This window comes from Thunnus thynnus, chromosome 10 (genome assembly GCF_963924715.1).
Source record: "Thunnus thynnus chromosome 10, fThuThy2.1, whole genome shotgun sequence".
NCBI classification, from domain to species: Eukaryota; Metazoa; Chordata; class Actinopteri; order Scombriformes; family Scombridae; genus Thunnus; species Thunnus thynnus.
Window position 1 is genome coordinate 30,585,846 of NC_089526.1, and position 22,821 is coordinate 30,608,666.

Genomic DNA, 22,821 nt, shown 5'->3' on the forward strand with positions numbered 1-22,821 from the left:
AATTCAATTCAAAGCTTTAGAGTACCACGATTCTCAATTATCAATCTTTTGATCCATAGACATTAGTTATTAGGGCAAAGAGTGGATCAAATCTTTAAAGGAAGTGCTTCTTTCTCTCCTCGATGTTGATTATAGCAAACACACAGATGAAATCATTTTTACTTCAAAGCCAGACTGGATTCAGTTCAGCATCAAGCAGTAAAACCACCATTGTTGATATTGTGTCTCTTTTTTACAAGCTAATAAATCCAGGCTGATACATTTATGTTATGAGGTGTGTTTACGTTGCCAAGTTTCTTCCAAGAAACATCCCGAGGGTAAAACTCAGTGATAAAGCAACACAAGCATTTAAGTGCTTTGAACAGGTTTTCCCCATTGAAAGTGCTCAAAACAGTGTGAGCAACAAAAAAAAAGGTTGAAAAGGTCAAACCAAAAGGGATTTCATCATCAGACTGTCAGGTTTCTCAGCTCCATATACCTGCACATGACTTTACACAGCACACTACTGGAGAAATGGGAGGAACAATCAGCAGTGTTGTTTATTGTAGCCTAATTATAAGTAGTGCCATAAATCACATCACAAAGAGGCTCTGTGAAAGTCTGAATGATTGCCGGTCTGAATTTAATTCACATAAAATCTGTGAAACTGTAGTTCATTTGCTACTGTTCATTATTTTGTAATTTGTAAGCTTAGACTGTAGTGACACGATATGACATGATGATATGTTGTCCTGCAGGGCTGATGAGTGGGTGTTAAAGGGAATCTCAGGCTACATCTACGGCCTCTACCTGAAGAAGACCTTTGGAGTCAATGAGTACCGGCACTGGATCAAAGAGGTAACAGTTTTAATCTCTACTCTTTATCCTGTCATGACACTTACAGGGTTTCCTCCAAGGAAAATGGTTAGCAGAGGTGGTAATAGCTGCCCAACTCCTGCAGTGCAGTAGTGAGGCTTAAGTTTCACACCATGTCTCTACTTTCCCAACTTGTAAAAACTCAGCAGATTTTCTTTTCTGCCGACATTGTGATGTGCCGCTGATTAATTTCTGCAAAGCGAACAGATAATTTAATTGATCAGTCAACCAACAGACTGAATCTATCTTGACGCATCTCATCTTGTTATCTATGTAGTTACTAGATGTTGGTTTAAACAGCCACGTCACTCGCTGAATACATGGCCTTTGCTGTGTGATGTTTTCACTGAAGTTTAATAAGCCTATTTCATAAAGTGTAATAATGTCTTCTGATTTTAGAGGAGGTGCTTTTTATTTCATACAAGGTGGCTCCACTATAAAACTCAGCAAGAAAGTTTCAGTAAAGATAAACTTTAGTGAAACTCAGCGTTCACTAAAGTTTTCCATTTAATGAATGCTAAGGGAAAACTTTGAGCTAGTTCACAATGATTAGAGTTATTTCAGAAATGTTTTTCTTACAAATGATTCAAGCAGGAATGAATAGTCTATTTGGAAACTATTTTGATAATCGATTAGTAATTACTGTCATTTTCCAAGCCAAAATAGTAAACAAAAAAAAACATGCTACGGTTCCAGTTTCTCAGATTTGAGGATTTTTTGTGGTTTTGGACATTTTGGGACATCACATTGAACTCTATGAAGTTTGGACTTTTTTTTTTTTACGATTTTTTGCACTTCATAGACTGAACAAGTAATCAGTTAATTGAAAAAATCATTGGAAGATAAATTGATAACAAAAATAATCGTTTGTTGCAGCCCTACAAATGATGTGCATGAGATGCAAAAAAGAAATTACTTAGAAATGTAATTTAGAAATGACTTATATAAAACTGAATTTAAAATAATTTCATTTTTCCTGAACTTTTATAAATGTTGGTACATTTTATTCTGTTGTTTCCCAGGAGCTGGACAAGATTGTGGATTATGAACTAAAGATGGGAGGGGTTCTGTTGCACCCAACCTTCAGTGGAGGCAAAGAGAAGGACAAGTAATAGATTTCATTTCAATTTGAATCCTCGTGCATCGTAGCAATTCAGTTTTAATGTTTGAAGTGTAATTAGCGGGTCATTTGCTGGATCATAATTGCGTGACACACTGACCAAGCTTTTTTTTTTTTTTCTTCAGTCCAACTCCCCACCTTCACTTTTCTATCAAGCACCCCCACACATTGTCCTGGGAATACTACAAGATGTTCCAGTGTAAGGCCCACCTGGTGATGAGGCTGATAGAAAACAGGATCAGCATGGAGTTCATGTTGCAGGTGAGGATTTCTTGCCTTCTCTCTCTGTTATTGTCGTAGTCAAAATAAGTTGGAATTAACTTCACAGCAAAACACTGACGTAGCCTTCATTTTAATTCTTTGTTGTGATGCTTTCCTTCAGGTTTTCAACAAGCTCCTGAGTCTGGCCAGCACAGCCTCATCCCAGAAGTACCAGAGTCACATGTGGAGTCAGATGCTTCTGTCTACTCACGCCTTCCTCAAATCCATCTCTAACGTCTCAGGCAAAGATATTGGCCCTCTCATCAAACAATGGGTGTATCCTTTTATCTGTCACCTACTAGTTCTGTCATTTGGTACATGCTCCTTGCAGCTGTTCTTGGATCATAAGCAGGTTTTTTAGTCTTAATTTTTTGCATCCAGAGACCAGAGTTCTGTGGTGAAATTCTTTGGGAGTTTTGCCTTCAACAGGAAGAGGAATGTGCTAGAGCTGGAGATCCGTCAGGACTACACATCATCTGGAACTCAGAAATATGTGGTGAGCATTTAGATACAGCATGTGGAATCAGGTTTTTCTCTGTCTGTGATTAACTCAGCAATGTGGTAAATCCCATGTCTGAAAAGGACTGGAGGTACCATTACATGCACAATCAAAACTCAAACCCAGTTTATTGGCTCACCATGCAAGGATTTGGACTTTGGCTGTTTAATAATCATATGTATATTTCTCTGAAGGGTCCCATCAAGGTGACGGTGCAGGAGCTGGACGGGTCCTTCAACCACACGCTGCAGATAGAGGAGAACAGCCTTAAACATGACATCCCCTGTCACTCCAAGAGCAGAAGGTACTTTATGTATGACAGCAAAACAAAATCTTATGACTATAACTTCTGTTCCCTGAAGGAGAGGAACAAGGTACAACACATAGTAGGGGATATCACACCTCCATGTGACCTGACTGAAGACACCTCTGTTCACGCCTTTACGGCAGATGATCTGTGGTGATAAGATGATGATGTGAGGTACCGCCTGCACATATATACAGCTGTCACCACAGTCATCCTTCAGTTCAATAGCCTCTGTGGACATCACCTTGCAAAAGGACACCCTCCCTTCATGGGAGCCCTGATGTAGTAGACATGCAAGAAGGGGTTATCGTCAGCCTCCTCTAGAGGTGACACAGTGCACACAGCTGATGAATTCAAGTCCAGCGTTGAAATGCTCACATCCTTAACAGCCCAAGCGGCACTACTGCGATAATAGATGCCATCATGCTTACTAGCTGTAAAATCATCCAGAAACACAGTTTCGTCCCAACTGAACTTGAGCAAGGCAGTGGTGAAACACGGTGTTTTTTTAAAAATGAATGTGCCCCATGTTCATCTTGTAGTCCTTGGTTAACTAATCACTGATTGTTCTGTTGGTTTATTTTCCCAGAAACAAGAAAAAGAAGATCCCTCTGATGAATGGAGAGGAAGTCGACATGGATTTATCAGCCATGGAGTAAGACATTACCACAGTCACTGTGTGCTGTCACCTGCTATTTGACCATGAGATGACAGATTATCTAGGAATTAACTTTTTGTCCCATCATTACACATAATATATTGCATGAATGTTGTTGTTTTCTGGTGTTAAAGCAGGGTTACATTTAATTAATAGTTTTCAAAACTTAGTTGACTATTCCTAGTTGAAATGAACAGCGCCTTTACCTGCTGGGCCATTACATCCACATATCATTCACACCTTGTTTAAATTGAATGTTAAATTAAATGAGTTTCTCTTCCTCAGTGTGTCCCTGTCTCTTCTCTCCTCTTCAGTGCTGATTCTCCTCTGCTCTGGATCCGGATTGACCCAGACATGTCCATTCTGAGGAAGGTGGAGTTTGAGCAGGCTGATTTCATGTGGCAGTATCAGCTGCGCTATGAGAGGGATGTGGTTGCACAGGTGGGATGATGTAATGGCAAGAGTGCAGTTCTCCACACTGGCCTTTGTTTTTGAACATTTGTAAATGGTTAAATGAACTTGTTTTCTGATACATCCACTTGGACTTCATTTTGTTCAGTTTTTTTACCTATAGCTAAGGCCAATCACTGCACTCATAATGTGTGTTTCCAGTTTGATGTTCAGCAGGTGAACATGTACTTTATCTCTCTGCTAGGAGGAGGCCATCTCAGCACTAGAAAAGTTCCCAACCCCTGCCTCCAGACTGGCTCTGACTGACATCCTAGAGCAAGAACAATGTTTCTACAGAGTTCGTATGCAGGCCTGCTTCTGTTTGGCCAAGGTATGTGTCAGAGTGTGTGTTAGTATTTCAGCAACACAGCATTTGTGCAACAGCTTGGCCTAGCTAATGCAGAACATTCTTGCAGATTGTACTCCTGACCCATAATTAATTCACCAAACAACATTTGAGATGGAGTCTGTAATATGGATACACACTTAATCTAGGTATCAGTCACCACAGGTGTCACTACAGCTTTATTTAATGAATACTTAAGCAACTTCCACATGATGCAAATATGACACATTTTGAGTGTCAAGGACGAGTGTCTCACACTCGCTTTTCCCCTTATATGTATTTCACAACTGTGATTGGATGTGGAATTCTTTATTGAGCAAAATACCTGGCACAGAATACAGAGGCTGATGGCGAGTAAATTCACTATAAAACACCCACTGGAGGGATGTGAACCATTGTTTTCTAAAGGCGACATACCAACCAACTCCTCCTCCAGTCTTCCAAAATAAACATCTAACATTTCATTGTGTTCTGCTATTTCTGTCTTTGAATTTAAACTTCACTCACGCCTCTTGACATCTGGTTGCTATGATAATTAAAGTGACAGATAAATAAAACACCTCAGGTTTGTTGTTGATACACATCACTCGGCACTATTTCTCGGCATAAGAATAAATTAGCCAAATGTCCACCAAAGCAAACAACTGTAAGGATTAACTCTGCAAGGTCTTGAACTTGAAGTTGTACCCAAAGCCTGTGTGTCCAGATGGCCAAGACCCGGTGATGTTTTGATTCTTCTGTCACCAATCATCAAATGTGTCAGAGGTCATGAAAACTGGGTTTAGGTGGTAAACATTGGTGGGAAAATGACCATACTGAAGTTGGCAATTGCCTTCACTGTTTTAATTTGCTTTGGAACTAATTAACTTCAGAATGGCAATAAAAGTCTAACATAGAAGGTTACAGCACAGAGGAAAAATAAGAAGGGATGAAGAGTTAGCTTAGCAAAGATGGAGTGAGAGGGGAGGGAGTGATATAGAGAGTAATGTAGATGGATTAGTAGATGAAAGAAAATGGGGGGAGGAAAGAAAGGAAGGCTTTAGGGTAGTTGGATGAATGAACATTTGGGAGGTCTGGATGACTGATGCATATGGATAGAGGGATGAGGAGTTTATAACTTCACAGTAAGGGACTGAGACTGACTCAACTCTGTTATTTTGAATTTAACAATAATTTGACACAAAACTTCTAATGTAATATGACAGTGTTCCCTTTTTTCCAAATTCTTTGTCTCACCCATCTTCCCTCATCTCTATTCTCTTTATAGTTATTGTGAAAAAATTCAATTAACAATATTGTGAAAAGGCTACAGTATGAGAACAACATATTAGGTCCCAGCCAGCATGGCCACCCACCAGTTTAACCCTCGCTGCACTTAAACTCAGTTGACTGAATAATCCTATTCTGTGGCTACAGGAAATTCTCTATTCTCTGGATTTGGTCTATTCCAACTTAAACCCCACTGGATTTCCACCATTCGCGCCCCACCTGAACCAATATTTTCACAACATGATAAACTGAGTGGAGGTTGAAATGGCAGCACTTCACCTCTTTCATTAAGTTGCTGTGTTTGGCCAAAGAACCCCCAACAGACTCCATCGTAATGGCCTTTGGTATATACTCCTTACACACAGATTGACATACAAGCTCATACACAAAGACACACTCTCTGACACGCACATAAACACATACACTCACAGACTCGCATACCCACACTGACCACAGGATGAAATATGACTGACTTTAACCATCAAGATGGACTTGGCTTCATTATTATTGGTTGGATTGTATTTAACTTGCTTGTTATTGATAGAAAATTTGGAAAGGAAGAAGGAACAGCCAGCAGGGCAGAAAATCGGGGAAGAACGCATAAAAACTGACGAATACACGCACATTTTAAAAACACTGACGCACAAAAAGTACAGATGTGTTCATGAATGAGTGCATACACACATACAAAAACATTCCGGCGTGCATGCCCCCCTTTATTTACCTTACCAAATGACAACATCCTGTGTCAGTGACCCTTGGCCCTACATTACCACATTAACATATACTCCCCAATATCCTGTTGGAACCCAAAGACCACTGGAGCCACTGGTCTTCATACCTGTGGAAACCTCATGTGCTGTTCATGTGTACATTTGCCTTTTACTTTGTAGTTCAGTTCTCACCGCAAAATTATAACGGACAGAAAGGACATTGTTATACAAGCTACAACATTCCTGACTTGTCATTTTTGTGCCATGCAGTACTTCTCATGTAGCTACCATAACTTCTGTGTACATTTTACGTCGCATGTGCTTTGCAGAAATCTCGAATATTACATTTTTCCAGACTTGTTATTTTACTGCGATGACAGCTGACAGATGCTGTCCTCCACATGTGGAAAACTTAAACAGAGCTGAAATAAACCAACTGACTGATGTAAAATTGTGTTCTTCTGTTCTCATGTGCAATTTTAACCTCGCAGATAGCCAACTCCATGGTAAGCACGTGGCAGGGCCCGCCGGCTATGAAGTCCCTGTTCACAAGAATGTTCTGCTGCAAGAGCTGCCCCAACATAGTCAAGACCAACAACTTCATCAACTTCCAGAGCTACTTCCTGCAAAAGGTACATCAGACAAACAAAATGCACTGGCAGGTTTACATAGTTCAACATACACTAGTTTTTCAAAACGTGCCCAGTAGCTCTTGACAAATGGTATAGTATATATTACATAGTTTGCCTACCACAGTTTATTCTTCAACTAACATGTCCTGCTTAGTACATATCTTGAGCACAAATTTTAATAACCAATTTTAAAGGATCCTCATCAAATTTGTGTTGCCTATTTACGAAAAAAAGGAATACAGCCAAATAAATTGTTTTCATTTTTTAGAACTCTCAAATACCCATGTTGGACTCAAAAGTCAAGTATCAGTTGTGCTTTATTGACAGTCATCTACTACACTCAAGCACATTATGAAATCAGTCTGTAAAATTGTTTCTCCCTCTTTCTTTTAGCAATATCATTATGATAATTTCATATCATAACCTCTGCTTTTGTTTTTCATGTCAGACAATGCCTGTTGCCATGGCGTTACTCCGAGATGTCCAGAACCTCTGTCCCAAAGATGTCCTCAACTTCATCCTTGACCTCATCAAGTACAACGACAACAGAAAAAACAAAGTAAAGACACACTTTCACTTTATCATAGTTAGCCTTAAAGAATTATGACTATGGACAAAACACAAAAAATACACATAATATTTTTCATGATATTTAAAATTAATTTTCATTCAGTGGTATCATGAACATAAATGGTTGAAAAAAAACTTTTATATTTTTAAAATGTAAAAAAATCAGATTGCTTAAATTTTGCTATTTTACAGATGCCAATAGTAAATCTGGATATTAATATCTCCCCCTTTTCCTTTTCTCTTTCCTCTCTCTTCCTCCCCGCCTGTCTGTCTTCAGTTTTCAGATAACTACTACCGAGCAGATCTGATAGAAGCACTGACCAACTCTCTGACCCCGGCCATCAGCATCAACAATGAAGTGCGGACGGTTGACAACTTAAATGCTGACGTGCGACTCATCTTGGAGGAGATCACACGATTCCTAAACATGGAGAAACTGCTGCCAAGCTTCAGAAACACCATCACTGTCAGGTAGAGAACAGAGTGTGTTTGCCTCTACATGTCTGGTGACTTGACTGGTGTTCTCCTAAAACATGTATTTCCTGTCACATAATAATAAGTAATTCCCATAAAATAATAATGAACTTTTTGGTATATTTCTGTAAAATGGGGAAACAACTTTCAGTTGTTTTACAATTTAAGAACCCTGTCTAGTTTCCACTTCCTCAGTCCATGTTCACATTGTGATCTTATCTAAAACCACAAGCAGCCACTAAGTCTTGAACCTTGTGATGGATGCTGCCACAATAATTGGACAATAAAATGAGAATACACTGCAATGGAATTTTCACAGAATACAATGTGTGGCTCAACACAAGTTTTGCAAGACACTGTTGTAATAATTATCCTAAAAAGTCTTCTAAAATTTTCTCCCTGCTTCAAATGTTCTAAAATAATCCATATAACATATACTGTATACAGTACATCCCAACATAATGCATGTGAAAGACAACAATATGTGAGTGTAGACACTTGTTAATGAGGGAAAATGCTTGTTTTTTACTTTATGTTGAGAACATGAAAGATACATTTCAATGAAAATATAACACAATAGATCATTTTTTCTTTTTCTTTCTTTCTTGGGGATTAAAAAAAACAAAACTTAATCTGTGGCATATTCATCCCCTTGTGTATATTATTCATGTTAGCGAAGCTTGGATTTGGCAGCATAACACTAATTTTGGGGTTGTTTATGCACAATGTATTCATGTACCACTGACAGCGTAGTATATGAAATTAAGAAACAATTCATTTGTTTGTTTGAAGGAAACATGGAGTCACAAGATTTGATTAATGTATTAATTTATTCAACGCTGTGTTATTATTTTGACATAGAAAAAACTTAATGCATCTACCATTCATCTTTTTGTATTTGTTTCACACACACAACTGGTATATCCCTCATTTTTCATCCTCCTCCCTCTCTCCAGCTGTCTGAAAGCAATTCGTCAGCTTCAGAAGAACGGTCACATTCCCAGCGACCCATCACTCTTCAAGTCCTACGCAGAGTATGGACACTTCGTTGATGTTCGTGTCGCTGCGCTGGAGGCTCTGGTGGACTATACTAGAGGTAGGACTTTAAACACAAATATGCTAGCTGTTATTAGTATTTTTAGTATTAACATGAAACAGGTTATCCAGCTCACAGGTCCCTGGAGATCAGTTTCAGTATAGTTTGTATTTCAGTCAGTCAATGTTTATGTTAGAGGTTGGGGAAGCCAGTTAAGGTGACTCCATTTGTAAGTGCATTCATGGTATGTGTATGATATGCCTAATGCTCTTTTTATAATTGTTTAGACAATAACATCGCTTTAAACAGATTTCAACTCAGATTTTATATCCCCACACATCTAAAAGTACAAAGAAACCCAGAAATACATCGTAGTTCCAGGTGGTCTTTGCTTGCTGACATAGCACCATATCCACAATTAAGATGCGGATGTTTCACACAGTGAGATGTTTGTTTTTCCTTTCTTGTGTTCATGATGTCTTTTTCCTCTAGTTGAAAGGAGTTCAGCAGAGCTGCAGTGGCTGCTCAACATGGTCCACAATGACCCAATTCATTATGTCAGGTCAGCTAGCACCCAGTCACTCAACACACATTCATACATTTATTCATACATTAGGCTCTCACAAAAAGCCTCAAAGTTTATCAGAATATTTCCCCTAACTTGTCGTTGATTCATTCTGCAATATTAAATATATTAAAGGTTGAGCGTATGAGTAAGAGTACGTCAGTGTGATAACCACATTGTAGTTTTCATAGAGATGTTTTCTTTTATCAGTCCCATGAAACTGAAATTCACTTGACCAGCCTCACCTGCTGTTCAAAGATGGCTTTTGTCAATGCTGACTAACTGCACACTAGTTGAACTTGTTTGTTTTCCAATCAGGCACAAGATCCTGGGTATGCTCTGTAAAAATCCACCTTTCACTAAGACAACAGATTCACCTCTGTGCAATGAAGCTCTGGTCGACCAGCTCTGGAAGCTTATGAACTCAGGTGATGCATGCACGCACGCACACACCGTACACACACACATGCACAAGTGTCTTTTATCACTGAAATAGTCTCTCCATGGTAGCATACTCACATTACTGTCATTAATCACTTTTTATGATGTGAAGGAGTTGCTTGACTGTCTCATCAGCTCTGGGGATATTATAAAACTGAATATTGGATTCAAAATGTATCAAATGATCAATAGGTCTTGGCCAGTTTCTCTTTGGCTTTTTCATTCAAGAAAAAAATACAGTTTAGTTTTTCCCTCTGCCCACAAATGGGCTGATCTGACCACAAGTAGGGGAAATTACCCAGCTGAGCGTTCAGTTCATGCATCTTGAGTTTTTCTTTAAAGAACTGCTCTAACAGTGCTAAAGCAGTTAGTTTATTAAAAGGCTGGTATTATGAAGAATGAGCTTTGGGATGGATTACAGTGATGGTTGGGGCCCTCCTGTGCTGTAAAATTACTCATTTATATTATATTTTTTAAGTTTTTTATTTAAATTTGCTGCTCAAGAGATACTGGTTTTGGGGCTGAACTTGTTATTACGTCAGCCCTGACAGTCAAATCAAATATGCAAGAAGCTTTATCACAAGGCCATCGCCGACCAGCGCTACGCTGAGTGCATATGTAGCTTTTGTTATGGAGGAATACTGGTCAGTGGTCAACTCATCAGTGAAGAAAGTGTCCAGAAGCCTTCAATGTCTTATGCTGAGAATATTTATTGAACACTTGGCCAAGCGGAGAATAGAAACAGTAAACATCAAAGTTGTCTGCACTTAGATGTCAACTCTTGCTGTTCTGAAAATGAAGATCTGACTTTTGGTCTTTAACCCCAACAGATCATCCCACAATATGAAAAATTAGTCTATTGGTTCAGTAGTTTCTAAACAAGGAACTGCACTTTACCCGTGTTAGTTCAGGTCACGTTGCATGGAGCTTCAGGTCACCGTCAGCACATTCTGGTTTGAATGTCTGATTAACGCAGCCCCCTATCTGTGTTGTCTAAGAAGGCCCCTCTGACCTTGATAACCATGGCAACGCCGATTTACCCTTCATCAGAGAGGCTTCTGCTTCCCCAAACATCACAGACAGTTACTCTGAGTGTCAAGGAGAGGAGAGAATGTCTCCTTCCACTTAAGAATTTTAGTGTGACCTCAAGGCCCACGCTTGACCCAGTTTTTAGCCCTTAAAGATGGAAAATTCCAGCTTCTGTTGTCAGACTTTGCATGTCAGCCAGTTGATGAGCAAAGCAGGACACTAGAAGTGTGCTAGGATCCAGCTGTAGACATTACTCCAGGTACAGATGCGTTGTAAGGGAACTTGCATTATTCATTAGGTAGTATTCTGATTGTCTGGGGGTGAGGGTGGGGCCACACCTCTGGCCAATCAGAGTGGGGGGGGGAGGTCACTGTGCTGTGTGGCTGCCCTAACCTGTTAACATGAGCCCTGAAATGAAATTAAATGAATTACAGCCTTAGACTATAAAAACTAAATTGCTTATAATACATGTAATACATTTCACTCACTACTGTGCATCTTCATCATTGAGTTAAGTGTTTTTTGTAAGGTGCCGATGGTCGGTGTGGATGAAACATCTATTTTCAGTCAATGCGTCTACAATAACAGATGACAATTAGCCATGGTTGGTAATGTAACATCAGATAAAACAGAAGGTAATGTAATATTGTTAGCAAGCCACGCTAATTAGGTATGTCAACAGTTAACCATTGATCTGTTAACCACCAAGAATATTTTAGACCAGTCACGCATGTCAATCTATTGGTTAATTTGCTTACACACTCTGCTAATGGCTTCCCTGCTAGCTAGCAGTCTGAGATAAAAAATGTTGGTACCTTGAGCCCAAGTATGTTATACCATTGAGAGCTACTGTGACTAAAAGCATTGAAAAACACCTTGAGGAGAAGAAGGATGAGCTAAAAGTCAAGCTAGCCAGGGCAGACAAGTTAGCTCCGTAGCTCTGACTACCGACTGCTGGACAGCTCTTGCAAACGAAAGCTACATCACAACTTCTCTAAAAATTAACTGGTTACTTACTGGTTAATGGGTATCGGCCTGTGGAAAGCAAAATTAACCGAAACTGACATCACTAGTGCTAGCATTAGCCATAGCCTAATTTTAATGCATAGCATTGCGTGTACAACAACTTTCATTTTTCAGGTGATTTGACAAACTGGTTGTAGAGTTGTGATGTTTCTTTTGGCATATCTGGCGCTCAGCTTTCTGGGGGTCATCTTCACAGATTTTGAAGTTATTAATGCTTTATGACTTTTTGGACATCATGCTAAAGCTGTAGTCACACACACACGAGTTGCTTGGATAGATAGATAGAGATATATATATATACACACACACACGAATATTCAAATACTGATCTTGCCGTTCGAATACCATGACATCGAACAAAGCTTCAAAGCATTTGGGTCAGCCTTATTTAAAATAGATTCAGTATTTATATAAATGAGTCAAAAAAGGCCATAATACTAGATCTTTAAAACAACTAACACAGTGCATGTAACAGAATGTAACACATCTTTGGTTTCATTAGGGACAAAGTTCAAGTAAATGTGTTTCTCCCTGTGGAGGAGGCATGACACAGCTTTGAATATGTTTGTAGGTCACCTTAAAAGAAGCTGTATCATCCTTCTGGGAGATGTTGTTTTCTGTCTATCAAAGCCAGCAGTGCCTTTTCACAATTCCCCTGAAAAGCTATAAAGCTTAATATCTTTCACAACAGGAGCCAGTCTCATTTTACCAGATCTCTTCGGGTTACAGTGTGGTTTCAGACTTCTGAGGAGATGTTTCACAACCTACTGGTGGTGTCTGAATGTTCACAAAAACTAGCGTGGTTTCAGAGAGTACCAACACCCCTTCCAAATTTTGTTGTGTTATGGAGTTGATTTTAAAGTTATTTCTCAAGAACTTCTAAAGCATTTAAAGTTTCTAGCAGCACAGTTGAAACATCACAGTGATATGGAGGTTTGGAACCATCAGTGCTGCTCCTTGGCCAAACTCAGTAATCAGAAGGGCTTTGGTCAAGGAGGTACCATTGACAGAAATCAAAGAAACGCTAGTTTACTGCCGTCATCAGAAACAGACATCGCTTCACATGATGCTTCAGAAGAAAAGATGTCTCATTTCTCTAAAAACAAGTTTCCTCATTTCCTCTCTCCTCGCATGGTTTCCTTGCGTCTCTCCATGTATCCATGGTGGGATGGAAAGGACGCAAGTGAGAGTTACATGGGTGCAGACTTGGGATGTACCCACTGACACTGTTTGAACATTCCCTGTAACCCTGTTCAGTAGATCCCAAGGGGTTTTGAATTAACTTAAAAGGAATCACACTGAACGAGTTGGTTCTGTCTTAAATTATTGTGCTTTCAATTAGATAATGCAACACTTGTGTGTCTCAGTCAGCTGGTTTCCAGACTTTAGTTTCTCTGTTCTAATAAAAGAAAAGGGACAAAACTTTGAGATTTGCTGCAGTTCAGGTTCAAGTGAAGTTAAAGTGCTGTTTAATGTCACTCAAGATCTCTCCCCTTTCCTATTTACCCATGTTCTCCATTTTACACCGCTACACAGTCTTTGTTTACTTCCAGTTCCACTTGCTTTCCTCCTTACATGTCGACATATTCATTTTTTTCATTATGGATTATTTTGTCTTTTTTTTTCTTCTTCACTTATTCTATAAAATGTCAAAAATATTGAAAGATGCCCATTTAAAGTTCCAAGAGTCAAAGGTGATGTCTTCAAATTGCTTATTTTGTCCAACCAACAGTCCAAAACAAAAAGATATTCCATTTACAGTGATATGAAACAGAGAGAAGCTGCAAATGATCGCATCTGAGAAGCTTGAGAGTAGAGAAAATTTGGCTGTTTTCCCTTGATAAATTACTTGATTAATCCATTTTCTCGTTGCCAGTGAATTTTCTGTCAATCAACAAATCATTTACTGAGAATTTTTTCAGCACTGTCCCATAGAACTAACAGGAGGTTATCTTTGTAGTCCCAAAATCAATGCTTCCATTATTTAACTTTTTACAGGAACTCTACTGATTTGTCCTCAAGATTTAGCTAAAGCAGATTGTATAACACACTTTTTCTCTGTAGTATCTCAGTGCTACAATCAACATGAAACAGTAGCTCTATCAGACACGTGGCTATTGCAGAAATGCCCTCCAGATTTGGGCCCATCCTCCTCGTTGTTATTGGTTATATGCCAGGTCCTTGAAAAATGTACTTGTGACACCGTACAAATTAGTTTGTTTGGGAGACATCATGATAGAGTCTCAGCCATTTGGTGAGGCTGCTGTTGGCTCTACTGTCCTTGTTTGTTGTCATTGGTATGATCTCAGACAACACACATTATTGTGAAAGGAACTCTATATCAGGAACAGTTAAAAGTACCACATTCTTCATGGAAGTAATCACATTGGGTTCATTGGCTGTGATTGTGTTTCAGATGAAATATTTTCCTCCCAGTCTTTTTCCTTCATTATTATCTTGCTGTTTCTTCCCATCATGAACTGAAAAAGGTTAAGGTCTCCTTTTTGGTGCCATGCCTCTGCCATGTACATGTTCTGCCTTCTATTGTGTCCTCAGGTTTCATTATTTCTTTCTCTTCCAGGGGGTCCTACGTGTCTCTCAGCTTGCTAGCCAGCCCATAACGATTAAATCTGCCAATCCAAATACACACCACCTTAAAACCCAAATACATGTATATGTTCACAGTTCCATATTCTTGAAGTTTTCATTGCAACATGTTATTTAATTTATTGACTTGCAAGCATGAAGGATGAACAAAAAAACTGATGATCATTATTTCCAGTGAACTTTTTGTTTGTCAGTCAGTGTGGGTGGCTGTTGGACAGCCTGACTGTACTGCCAGTTAAAATACATAGTGACCAGAGTGTGGTAACCTTAAATACTATGTTATGAAAATGTGTTGGTTGTTTCATTCCTCTCCCCCATAACCCACAGCCCCCCATGCGTTAAATCCACACACTCACATAGGATGATGTTTCACTGGCTGAAGGTCATCACTGTGAGAACACAAACTCAGAGTACTTTCTGCTGCTGTTAGAGCCTAAAGCCACAGTCCATCCCCCATGGTAGGCGCCTGGCCTTTACATTGTCAGCTTCAGCAATATTTGGTGTTTAATTCATTCCAATTCTCAACACACTGCTACTCAAACAACTCACGTATACTGATGCATGTACAGACGGGTGACCCTTCCCTCTAAGGGAACAAGTGGACCCAAACCATGCCAGCAAAATGCCCCCACAGCATAACAGAGTCACCAGATCCCCTCACTGTAGGGGTCAAACATTCAGGCCTGTACCAGTTTTTCCTTTAATTTGTCATTGAGAGCTGATTGTCTTGTATTCAGTTGTGTCTCTGAGGGAATGTGAAATGAAATATGTGCTTGTGAAGAGCATGCAGCTCAGGATTAATAGAACCTCATCCAACCCTCCATGATGCTTTCTTCTCCTTTACTGTTTTCTTCCTTTAACCCTGGTCTCCTTTCCTTTCACAACCTCTTCACCTCTTGCTTGTTCTTTGCCTGTCTGCATTTTCCCTGTCCCTCAACGTCAGGGTGTACTTATAACAAACAGTTCATACAAGGTATTTCTGGTTTTGCTCTAGTTTTCACACACAATAAATGACAGAAGTAGAGAGCTTGAGAGATCTGTTAGAATTCCGCCTGCTTTCTCACCTTAGCACACCTGGCCAGTCACTGGGACAAGTGGGTGTAACTGTCTGATTGTCCAGTTGGACAGCTACAGAAATGGTTGCACAAAGTCCTGCCAGTTCTGACATAGGAAAGGTGAAGGCGGAGGGTGCTTCAGATGGTGTTTGATGATCCAACAAGCATTTCCTTTGAAGTTTACAGACCCTTTTACTCTCTTTGCATCTCCTGTGACTGGTAACTGCACTGCAATGCAGTACATCATCATCTGACATGCTTGTTTCATGTCTCTTTCTTACTTCTTTCTCTTATTGTATCCAACTCATGCTACTGGCAGCTGGTTTGTTAGGCCGGTTTCATCACACTCTTCTTTCTCATGTTATCTTAAAAAACTTGTCAGTTAGACGACACCAACTACTTGTTTCTATCTCGTTTGATCTAACTGGCTTGATGTTTTTCCTACCTCCCTTCCACTTTGCCCTTTCTTTTCTCAGGTACCTCCCATGACTGGCGGCTGCGCTGTGACGCTGTCAACCTCTACTACACGTTGTTCGGTTTGACTCGGCCTTCCTGCCTGCCCCTGCCAGAACTGGGCCTCGTGCTGAACCTGAAGGAGAAGAAAGCTGTCCTAAACCCCACAATCAAGCCTGAGCTGGGGGTCGCTGCTGTCATGGACACGCCTGCCAGCATAGGCATCCATGGTGTCGGCATGAGCTACGCAACTGTAAGTAGTGTGCCAAAAATGAACTGTGACATTCCACCGTCAGGACAGTTGGTTCAGTGTAGTTATTCAGTTTTGTTATTTCTTGACAGGTAGGATATAATCTTTTTTTTTAACATATGGTTATTTTGACCATAAATTGTATAATGTCAGCCAACACACATTGGTTAAAAGCATACTACATCACACATCAACTCAAGTTTCATTGGTTTCTGTGCCAATGGTGATGTCAGTAGGGAGCTGCTTGGTGGTCTTCCTTTCCTTCTGTTTGAATGTGTTTGATTTATTAATGCTACATTTTCAGATGGCACGCATCTAGCAACTACTTCATGAAAACAATATTATCTTAGGTTGGATCTGTGTTATTATGGGTACTACAGTATAGTGCTGCCAACAGTATTTGGTTGCACTTCATTCCCATGCATTACTGTTGTACCCTTAATAGATGTTAAGAGCACTATTCCAGCTGTTATGGCTATGATAAAATCTCCTTGACAGCTGGTTGAATTGAACCAGTATTATCTTAGTTGACCAGTCAACCATCAGTCACTGTTCTGGAGCTTTCGAGTGTATCACATTATGTTCCTCATCAGATGGAGTTTCAGTTGCTATGGACATCTTGTCCCTTTTTGGCTTAAAAGTTGTTAATTTAAAAAAAAATAGGTTAAAAGTTAAAACAAGTTAATTTTAACCTTGGAAACAGCAGGTAACAAAACAATTCCAATACAATCTCAGTCTACACTTCCATAACAACTAGGCAATCTTCATCTGCTGAGGGAAATCATCTGACATAATTAAAGGCTCCAGAACAGCTACTAATGGACATCGTTGTTAAGAAAAATAAATAAGCCTCCCCACTACACACAGTATGCAAGTACCTTTTTGTTTTTTTTCTTCAAGGTGGATGAAGAGCCAGATCCTATTTCATTAGGTGTGTGTGGGGTGGGCCAGCCCCCTCAAGGCCTCAAGAGAAAGGCTGAGACCCCGCTGGGCTCCCCTCCAGAGCCGGGACAGGTACTGCAGCAACAGGATGATGATGGAAGAGGAGGGCGCTATAAGATCAGGGTAAGACTGTTTTGCCATGACTGTTGATATCAGTTTTGTTTTTGTTTCTTCTCTCCTGCTGCTTAACTCAGCTCTACCTTGCTATTCTGAACTCATTTGTTTTCATAGTTTTATTCATGCCGAAATGTTGTGGACTTTGCTTTTTCTATATCTGCAACGCTGTTACAGTAGTTTTTGTGATGCACAAAGGAATGTCTTATTAAGTCTGCCTTTCTTCGGAAATATACAGGTGATTTTCACAAGGTTTTAACATGTATTTCTGGTTTGTTGTAGTTCAACACAATGGAAGATGAAGATATTGATATGGAGACTGTTCATGATAGTCAGGCCTTCATTCACCATCATCTCAACCTGTTGGAGAGACCCTCCACACCAGGTACACATATACACACTCAATATGTCATACATCATTCCAAGAGAGAAATAAAAATACCCATACCTGGTAAGACACACTCATCCTCTTATCCTCTTCTCTGTCAAGGTAAAGAGCCGCCATCAGTCGAACAGTCCATGCTCTCCATGCCCGCCACGCCTGTGCCATCCTTCTCCAAAGAGACCACTTCCTCATCCTCTAAGCACGGAGGTGATCACGGCCACCACCATCACCACCACCACCACGAGCACAAGAAGAAGAAGAAGAAGCACAAGCACAAACACAAGCACAAGCACAAACATGAAAGCAAGGATAAGGAAAAGGACAGAGAGAGGGATAACTCCCACGCCTACAGCAACAGCCCAGCCAGTGGCAGGTCCCTGCGCTCGCCGTCTCTATCTGACTAAACATCTGGAGGGACATTTGGTTTCCAGCTGCTGTGGGTTCAGTCAGGGTTAACCGAATGCATCCATCTTGCAGTAGCAGGCTTGCATCCCTGTGAGTACGGAGCCATAAAATAGGAAGCAAAATATGTTTAGTTTGAATATTCTTTACTAGAAGACTTTTTTGGACAGAATGTAAAAGAAAAGGATGCTATGTAAGTGTTATTAAATGGCAACACTCTGAAGTCCTCAGCAGAAACGGCAGCGTACATTGGCTTGAGAGAGGACACATGGAAACCGGAACTGAGGCTGCAGTGTCAATAAGGCAAACCCTCCAGAGCCGTCCTTGTGTTCAACAGCCTGCAGAAGTTCCAGGACTTTTAATACTGCTTCCAGGCCGTCTGAGGCATGCAACCACATACACCTCTCTCCACAAACAGTCAAATACAGCCTTAGCCAACCTCATATACTTTTCCCCCCTACATAGACACCACTCTGGTGCGCCTCATCCCCACAGGTCAATCCCAACATTCAGTGAGTGGCTTCCGAGAGGAAACATGAGTGATCGTGGTGTGCATTTAACCGTTCTGTCTGGACGAGGCCTCCGGTGTCTCTAACATTCTGTAAATGACCTTTCCCTGGTGAAAATTAAACAGAGGAATTTCACCGTACTGTATAACTGAAACTCAAGTAATACTAGTGTGTTTTTTTATACTTTTTGTTTCCCAACTGTCATCATTGATTAAAGATGCTTTTTTATTCATGAATGTTTTAACTAGCCTGAATCCAGCTCCACAAAGGCATTTATGACCTGGTTTACTCTGGCACAGTTTCTTGGGTTTGATTACATGGTTTTAAACAATGAAAAGATTCTGTTTTCCCCATTTAGATAACCAGAGGGTACAAAATTGTGATTCAAAGGGTTACTTTGATTTCACAAATGTTCAGCGGATCCAATCCAGTCATGACAGGGAATTGTAGAGTAAAGAGACATAACAGTTCAAAGCTTAGTCAGAAAATTGAGGATGCAACTTAATTTGGTCCTAATATCTTCGACATTGTAACTTGTGTGCAAGATTTGTTGGTTTAAATGTTTAAATATATTGAATAAAATCTTGTTTAAAAAATTGTGCAGAAGGCAAAACGCCTTAATACCTTTTATGGAAAAAAGGTTGTAGCAATTTTTGAGCCACATGGAAGACATTTGATTTTTTTATTTTTCCCCCATGTGTCTGGACAGTTACTGTGTGTTGCTATTTGTCCCATAACCTATTTAACTCAATTTTTTACACTAGCCGCCAGCCAGACACTTAACCACATTATAGTGTCTTATAAAGGATTCAGACCTTTATAAGACACTATAATGTGGTTATGATCAGATACAATGACATTTTTAAGTGTTTATTCATGTGCAGTATTTGTCAACAATCAGAACTTCTCCTGTGAAGACATATTGTATATGATTCTAACTGTGTTTTACTATATTGTCATTTATCTGATTACACAGCAGCCTCCAGCAATGGATGCCCTCATAGTCATAGTTGTTGACAAAAACATTAATTAACACTTATATGATGAATGAATGAATACTTTATTTCGGTCATACATGATAAGGAACAAAACAACAATTTTCAATTCAATTCAGTTTTATTTATATAGCACCAAATCACAACAAAAGTTATCTGAGGGCACTTTTCACATGGAGCAGGTCTAGACCATACTTTAATTTACAGAGAGAGAGAGACCCAACAATTCCCACATGAGCAAGCACTTGGCGACAGTGGTAAGGAAAAACTCCCCTTTAACGGGAAGAAACCTCAAGCAGAACCCGGCTCTAGGTAGGCGGCCATCTGCTTTGACTGGTTGGGTTAAGAGAGAGAGAAGAGGGTGGGGGGTGGGCACAGAGAAGCACAACAGCAACAACAGCAACAACAATAATAGACACATGACTAGCAGCAACAAAAAGCAACAACCGGAGAAGGACAGAAGAAGGACGCCAACACGTCAGCAACACAGTCCATGTGGTTTCCTGCAGATGAGAAAGCAAAAAGAACTCCGGGGAAGAAGTCAAGTTAGTAACATGCATTAATGGTAAATGAATACATATTGATGGAGAAGAGGAGAGAGGAGCTCAGCGCATCAATGGAAGTCCCTCGGCAGTCTAGGCCTGTAGCAGCATAACTAAGGGCTGGTCCAAGGCGAGTCTGATTGGCCCTAACTATAAGCTTTATCAAAAAGGAAAGTTTTAAGCCCACTCTTAAACGTAGAGAGGGTGTCTGCCCCCTGGAAAGATGGTTCCACAAGAGAGGAGCCTGATAGCTGAAGGCTCTGCCTCCCATTCTACTTTTGGTGACTGTTGGAACCACCAGTAAGCCTGCATTTTGGGAGCACAGTGCTCTAGTGGGGTAATAGGGTACTATGAGCTCTTTAAGATATAATGGTGCCTGACCGTTAAGGGCTTTGTATGTGAGGGGAAGGATTTTAAATTCTATTCTTGATTTTACTGGAAGCCAATGCAGCGAAGCTAAGACGGGGAAATATGATCTCTTTTTCTAGTTTTAGTCAGCACACGTGCAGCTGCATTCTGGACCAGCTGGAGAGTCTTTAGAGACTCGTTAGGGCAGCCTGATAATAATGAATTGCAATAGTCCAGCCTAGAGGTAACAAATGCATGGACTATTTTTTCTGCATCTTGGATGTGCCTGATTTTTGCAATATTATGCAAGTGAAAAAAGGCAGTCCTTGAAATTTGTTTTATGTGGGAGTTAAAGGACATATCCTGATCAAAAAGAACTCCCAGATTCCTTGCGGTGGAGCTGGAGGCCAGGGTAATGCCATCTGGATTAGCTAAATCATTAGATAATGTGTTTCTAAGGTTTTTAGGGCTAATCACAATAACTTCAGTTTTGTCTGAGTTTAGTAGTAGAAAATTGGAGGTCATCCAGGTATTTATGTCCTTAAGGCATGCTTGGAGTCTCGTTAACTGATTGGTTTCATCAGGCTTCATTGATAAGTATATTTGGGTGTCATCTGCATAGCAATGAAAATGGAGTGTTTCCGGATAGTATTACCTAAAGGAAGCATATACAAAGTGAATAGTATTGGTGGTAGTATTGGAAAATAGTAATTTGTGTGGCTATGTGAACTGACAAAACATCATCATGTTTATACCAATCCATTTCACACAATAAAAAAATCACAATCAATGACCAAAAAAGGAATAGGCTTAAGCCCAAGGCTTATTTTTTGCCTATCTCATACAATCCATAAAATAACCCAGAATATCAGCAGTATAAAAGAAAGAAAAAAAGAAAATTTACTCTAAATTGTAATCCTAATTCTTTTATATCTTAATCACTTTATGTCATAATCCTTGATTATTTTACATTTTAAGGCACCTGTTTGACAGTCAACAGAGTTTTACTACAATTTCAATGGATTTCTAATGGATTAGTAGATTCACAGTAGCAAGCTTTATTTATTATTTTAATAATGAACAATACAATATATGCAGAAATTTCTTATTCAACAGATCCCTTGTTTTCTAAAGAATAGCAATAGATTTAGATAATTTCCATTTGATATATTCTGTATGTGGCTTCCAACAGAGTTTATGATCTATAATCACTCCCAAGAATTTTGTTTCATATACTCTATCAGTTTCAGCTCCATTTAAATTCAGTTTTATTTCACAATTAACCCTGAATACCACTGAATACCATACATTTTGTTTTATTTACATTGAGTGATAACTTATTGATATCAAACCATTTTTTAATATTATCAATTCTCTTTCTACTGTTTTCAATCATTCTTTCATGTCCTCCCCTGAACAAAATACATTTGTATCATCAGCAAACATAACAAATTCCCACTTATTAGATACTGTAAAAATATCATTCAAATAAAGTATAAATAACTAAGGTCCCAATAACAAACCTTGTGGAACACCACAGGTCACTCTTCTAAACTGTGCTTCAGTATTATAATTTTTTCATATTGAAACCTATTATTTAAACTTCTTAACCAATGTTGTGTGACACCTCTTATATCATAGCGCTCCAATATCTGCAGAAGTAAGGAATGATCAATTGTGTCAAACGCTTTACGTAAATCAATAAATACACCTATAGTGTGTTTCTTATCTACTGCTGTTGCTATATTTTCTACAAAATCCATCCATCACTGCTAAAGATGTCACTGAGTAACTCCTATTTCTCAATAAAGTAATCAAGTCTATTTACAAATAGTTTTTCAAGTATTTTACAAAATTGAGGTAGCAAAGACACAGGTCTATACTTTGATATATTATGTTTGTCACCATTTTTACAGATTGGAATCACCTTAGCCACTTTAATTTTATTGGGGAAAATAACCTGTTTAA

The 22,821-nt window shown here is 39.4% G+C and overlaps 1 protein-coding gene across 1 annotated transcript in view; it reads left to right on the plus strand.

The window, feature by feature from the left end:
* The window catches only part of taf2 (TAF2 RNA polymerase II, TATA box binding protein (TBP)-associated factor), a 26,729-nt gene extending 7,525 nt beyond the window's left edge, over positions 1–19,204 (plus strand). The window contains exons 9-27 of the mRNA XM_067602473.1: positions 738–837; positions 1,878–1,963; positions 2,101–2,236; positions 2,358–2,512; positions 2,618–2,732; positions 2,930–3,039; positions 3,632–3,697; positions 4,015–4,141; positions 4,356–4,481; positions 6,970–7,110; positions 7,559–7,669; positions 7,958–8,151; positions 9,111–9,250; positions 9,683–9,752; positions 10,074–10,183; positions 16,390–16,619; positions 17,517–17,681; positions 17,955–18,057; positions 18,163–19,204. Coding sequence (XP_067458574.1) covers positions 738–837; positions 1,878–1,963; positions 2,101–2,236; positions 2,358–2,512; positions 2,618–2,732; positions 2,930–3,039; positions 3,632–3,697; positions 4,015–4,141; positions 4,356–4,481; positions 6,970–7,110; positions 7,559–7,669; positions 7,958–8,151; positions 9,111–9,250; positions 9,683–9,752; positions 10,074–10,183; positions 16,390–16,619; positions 17,517–17,681; positions 17,955–18,057; positions 18,163–18,461 — 2,584 coding nt within the window. The 3' untranslated portion in view covers positions 18,462–19,204. The remainder of the gene's footprint in view (positions 1–737; positions 838–1,877; positions 1,964–2,100; positions 2,237–2,357; positions 2,513–2,617; positions 2,733–2,929; positions 3,040–3,631; positions 3,698–4,014; positions 4,142–4,355; positions 4,482–6,969; positions 7,111–7,558; positions 7,670–7,957; positions 8,152–9,110; positions 9,251–9,682; positions 9,753–10,073; positions 10,184–16,389; positions 16,620–17,516; positions 17,682–17,954; positions 18,058–18,162) is intronic.
* Positions 19,205–22,821: the final 3,617 nt, after the last annotated feature.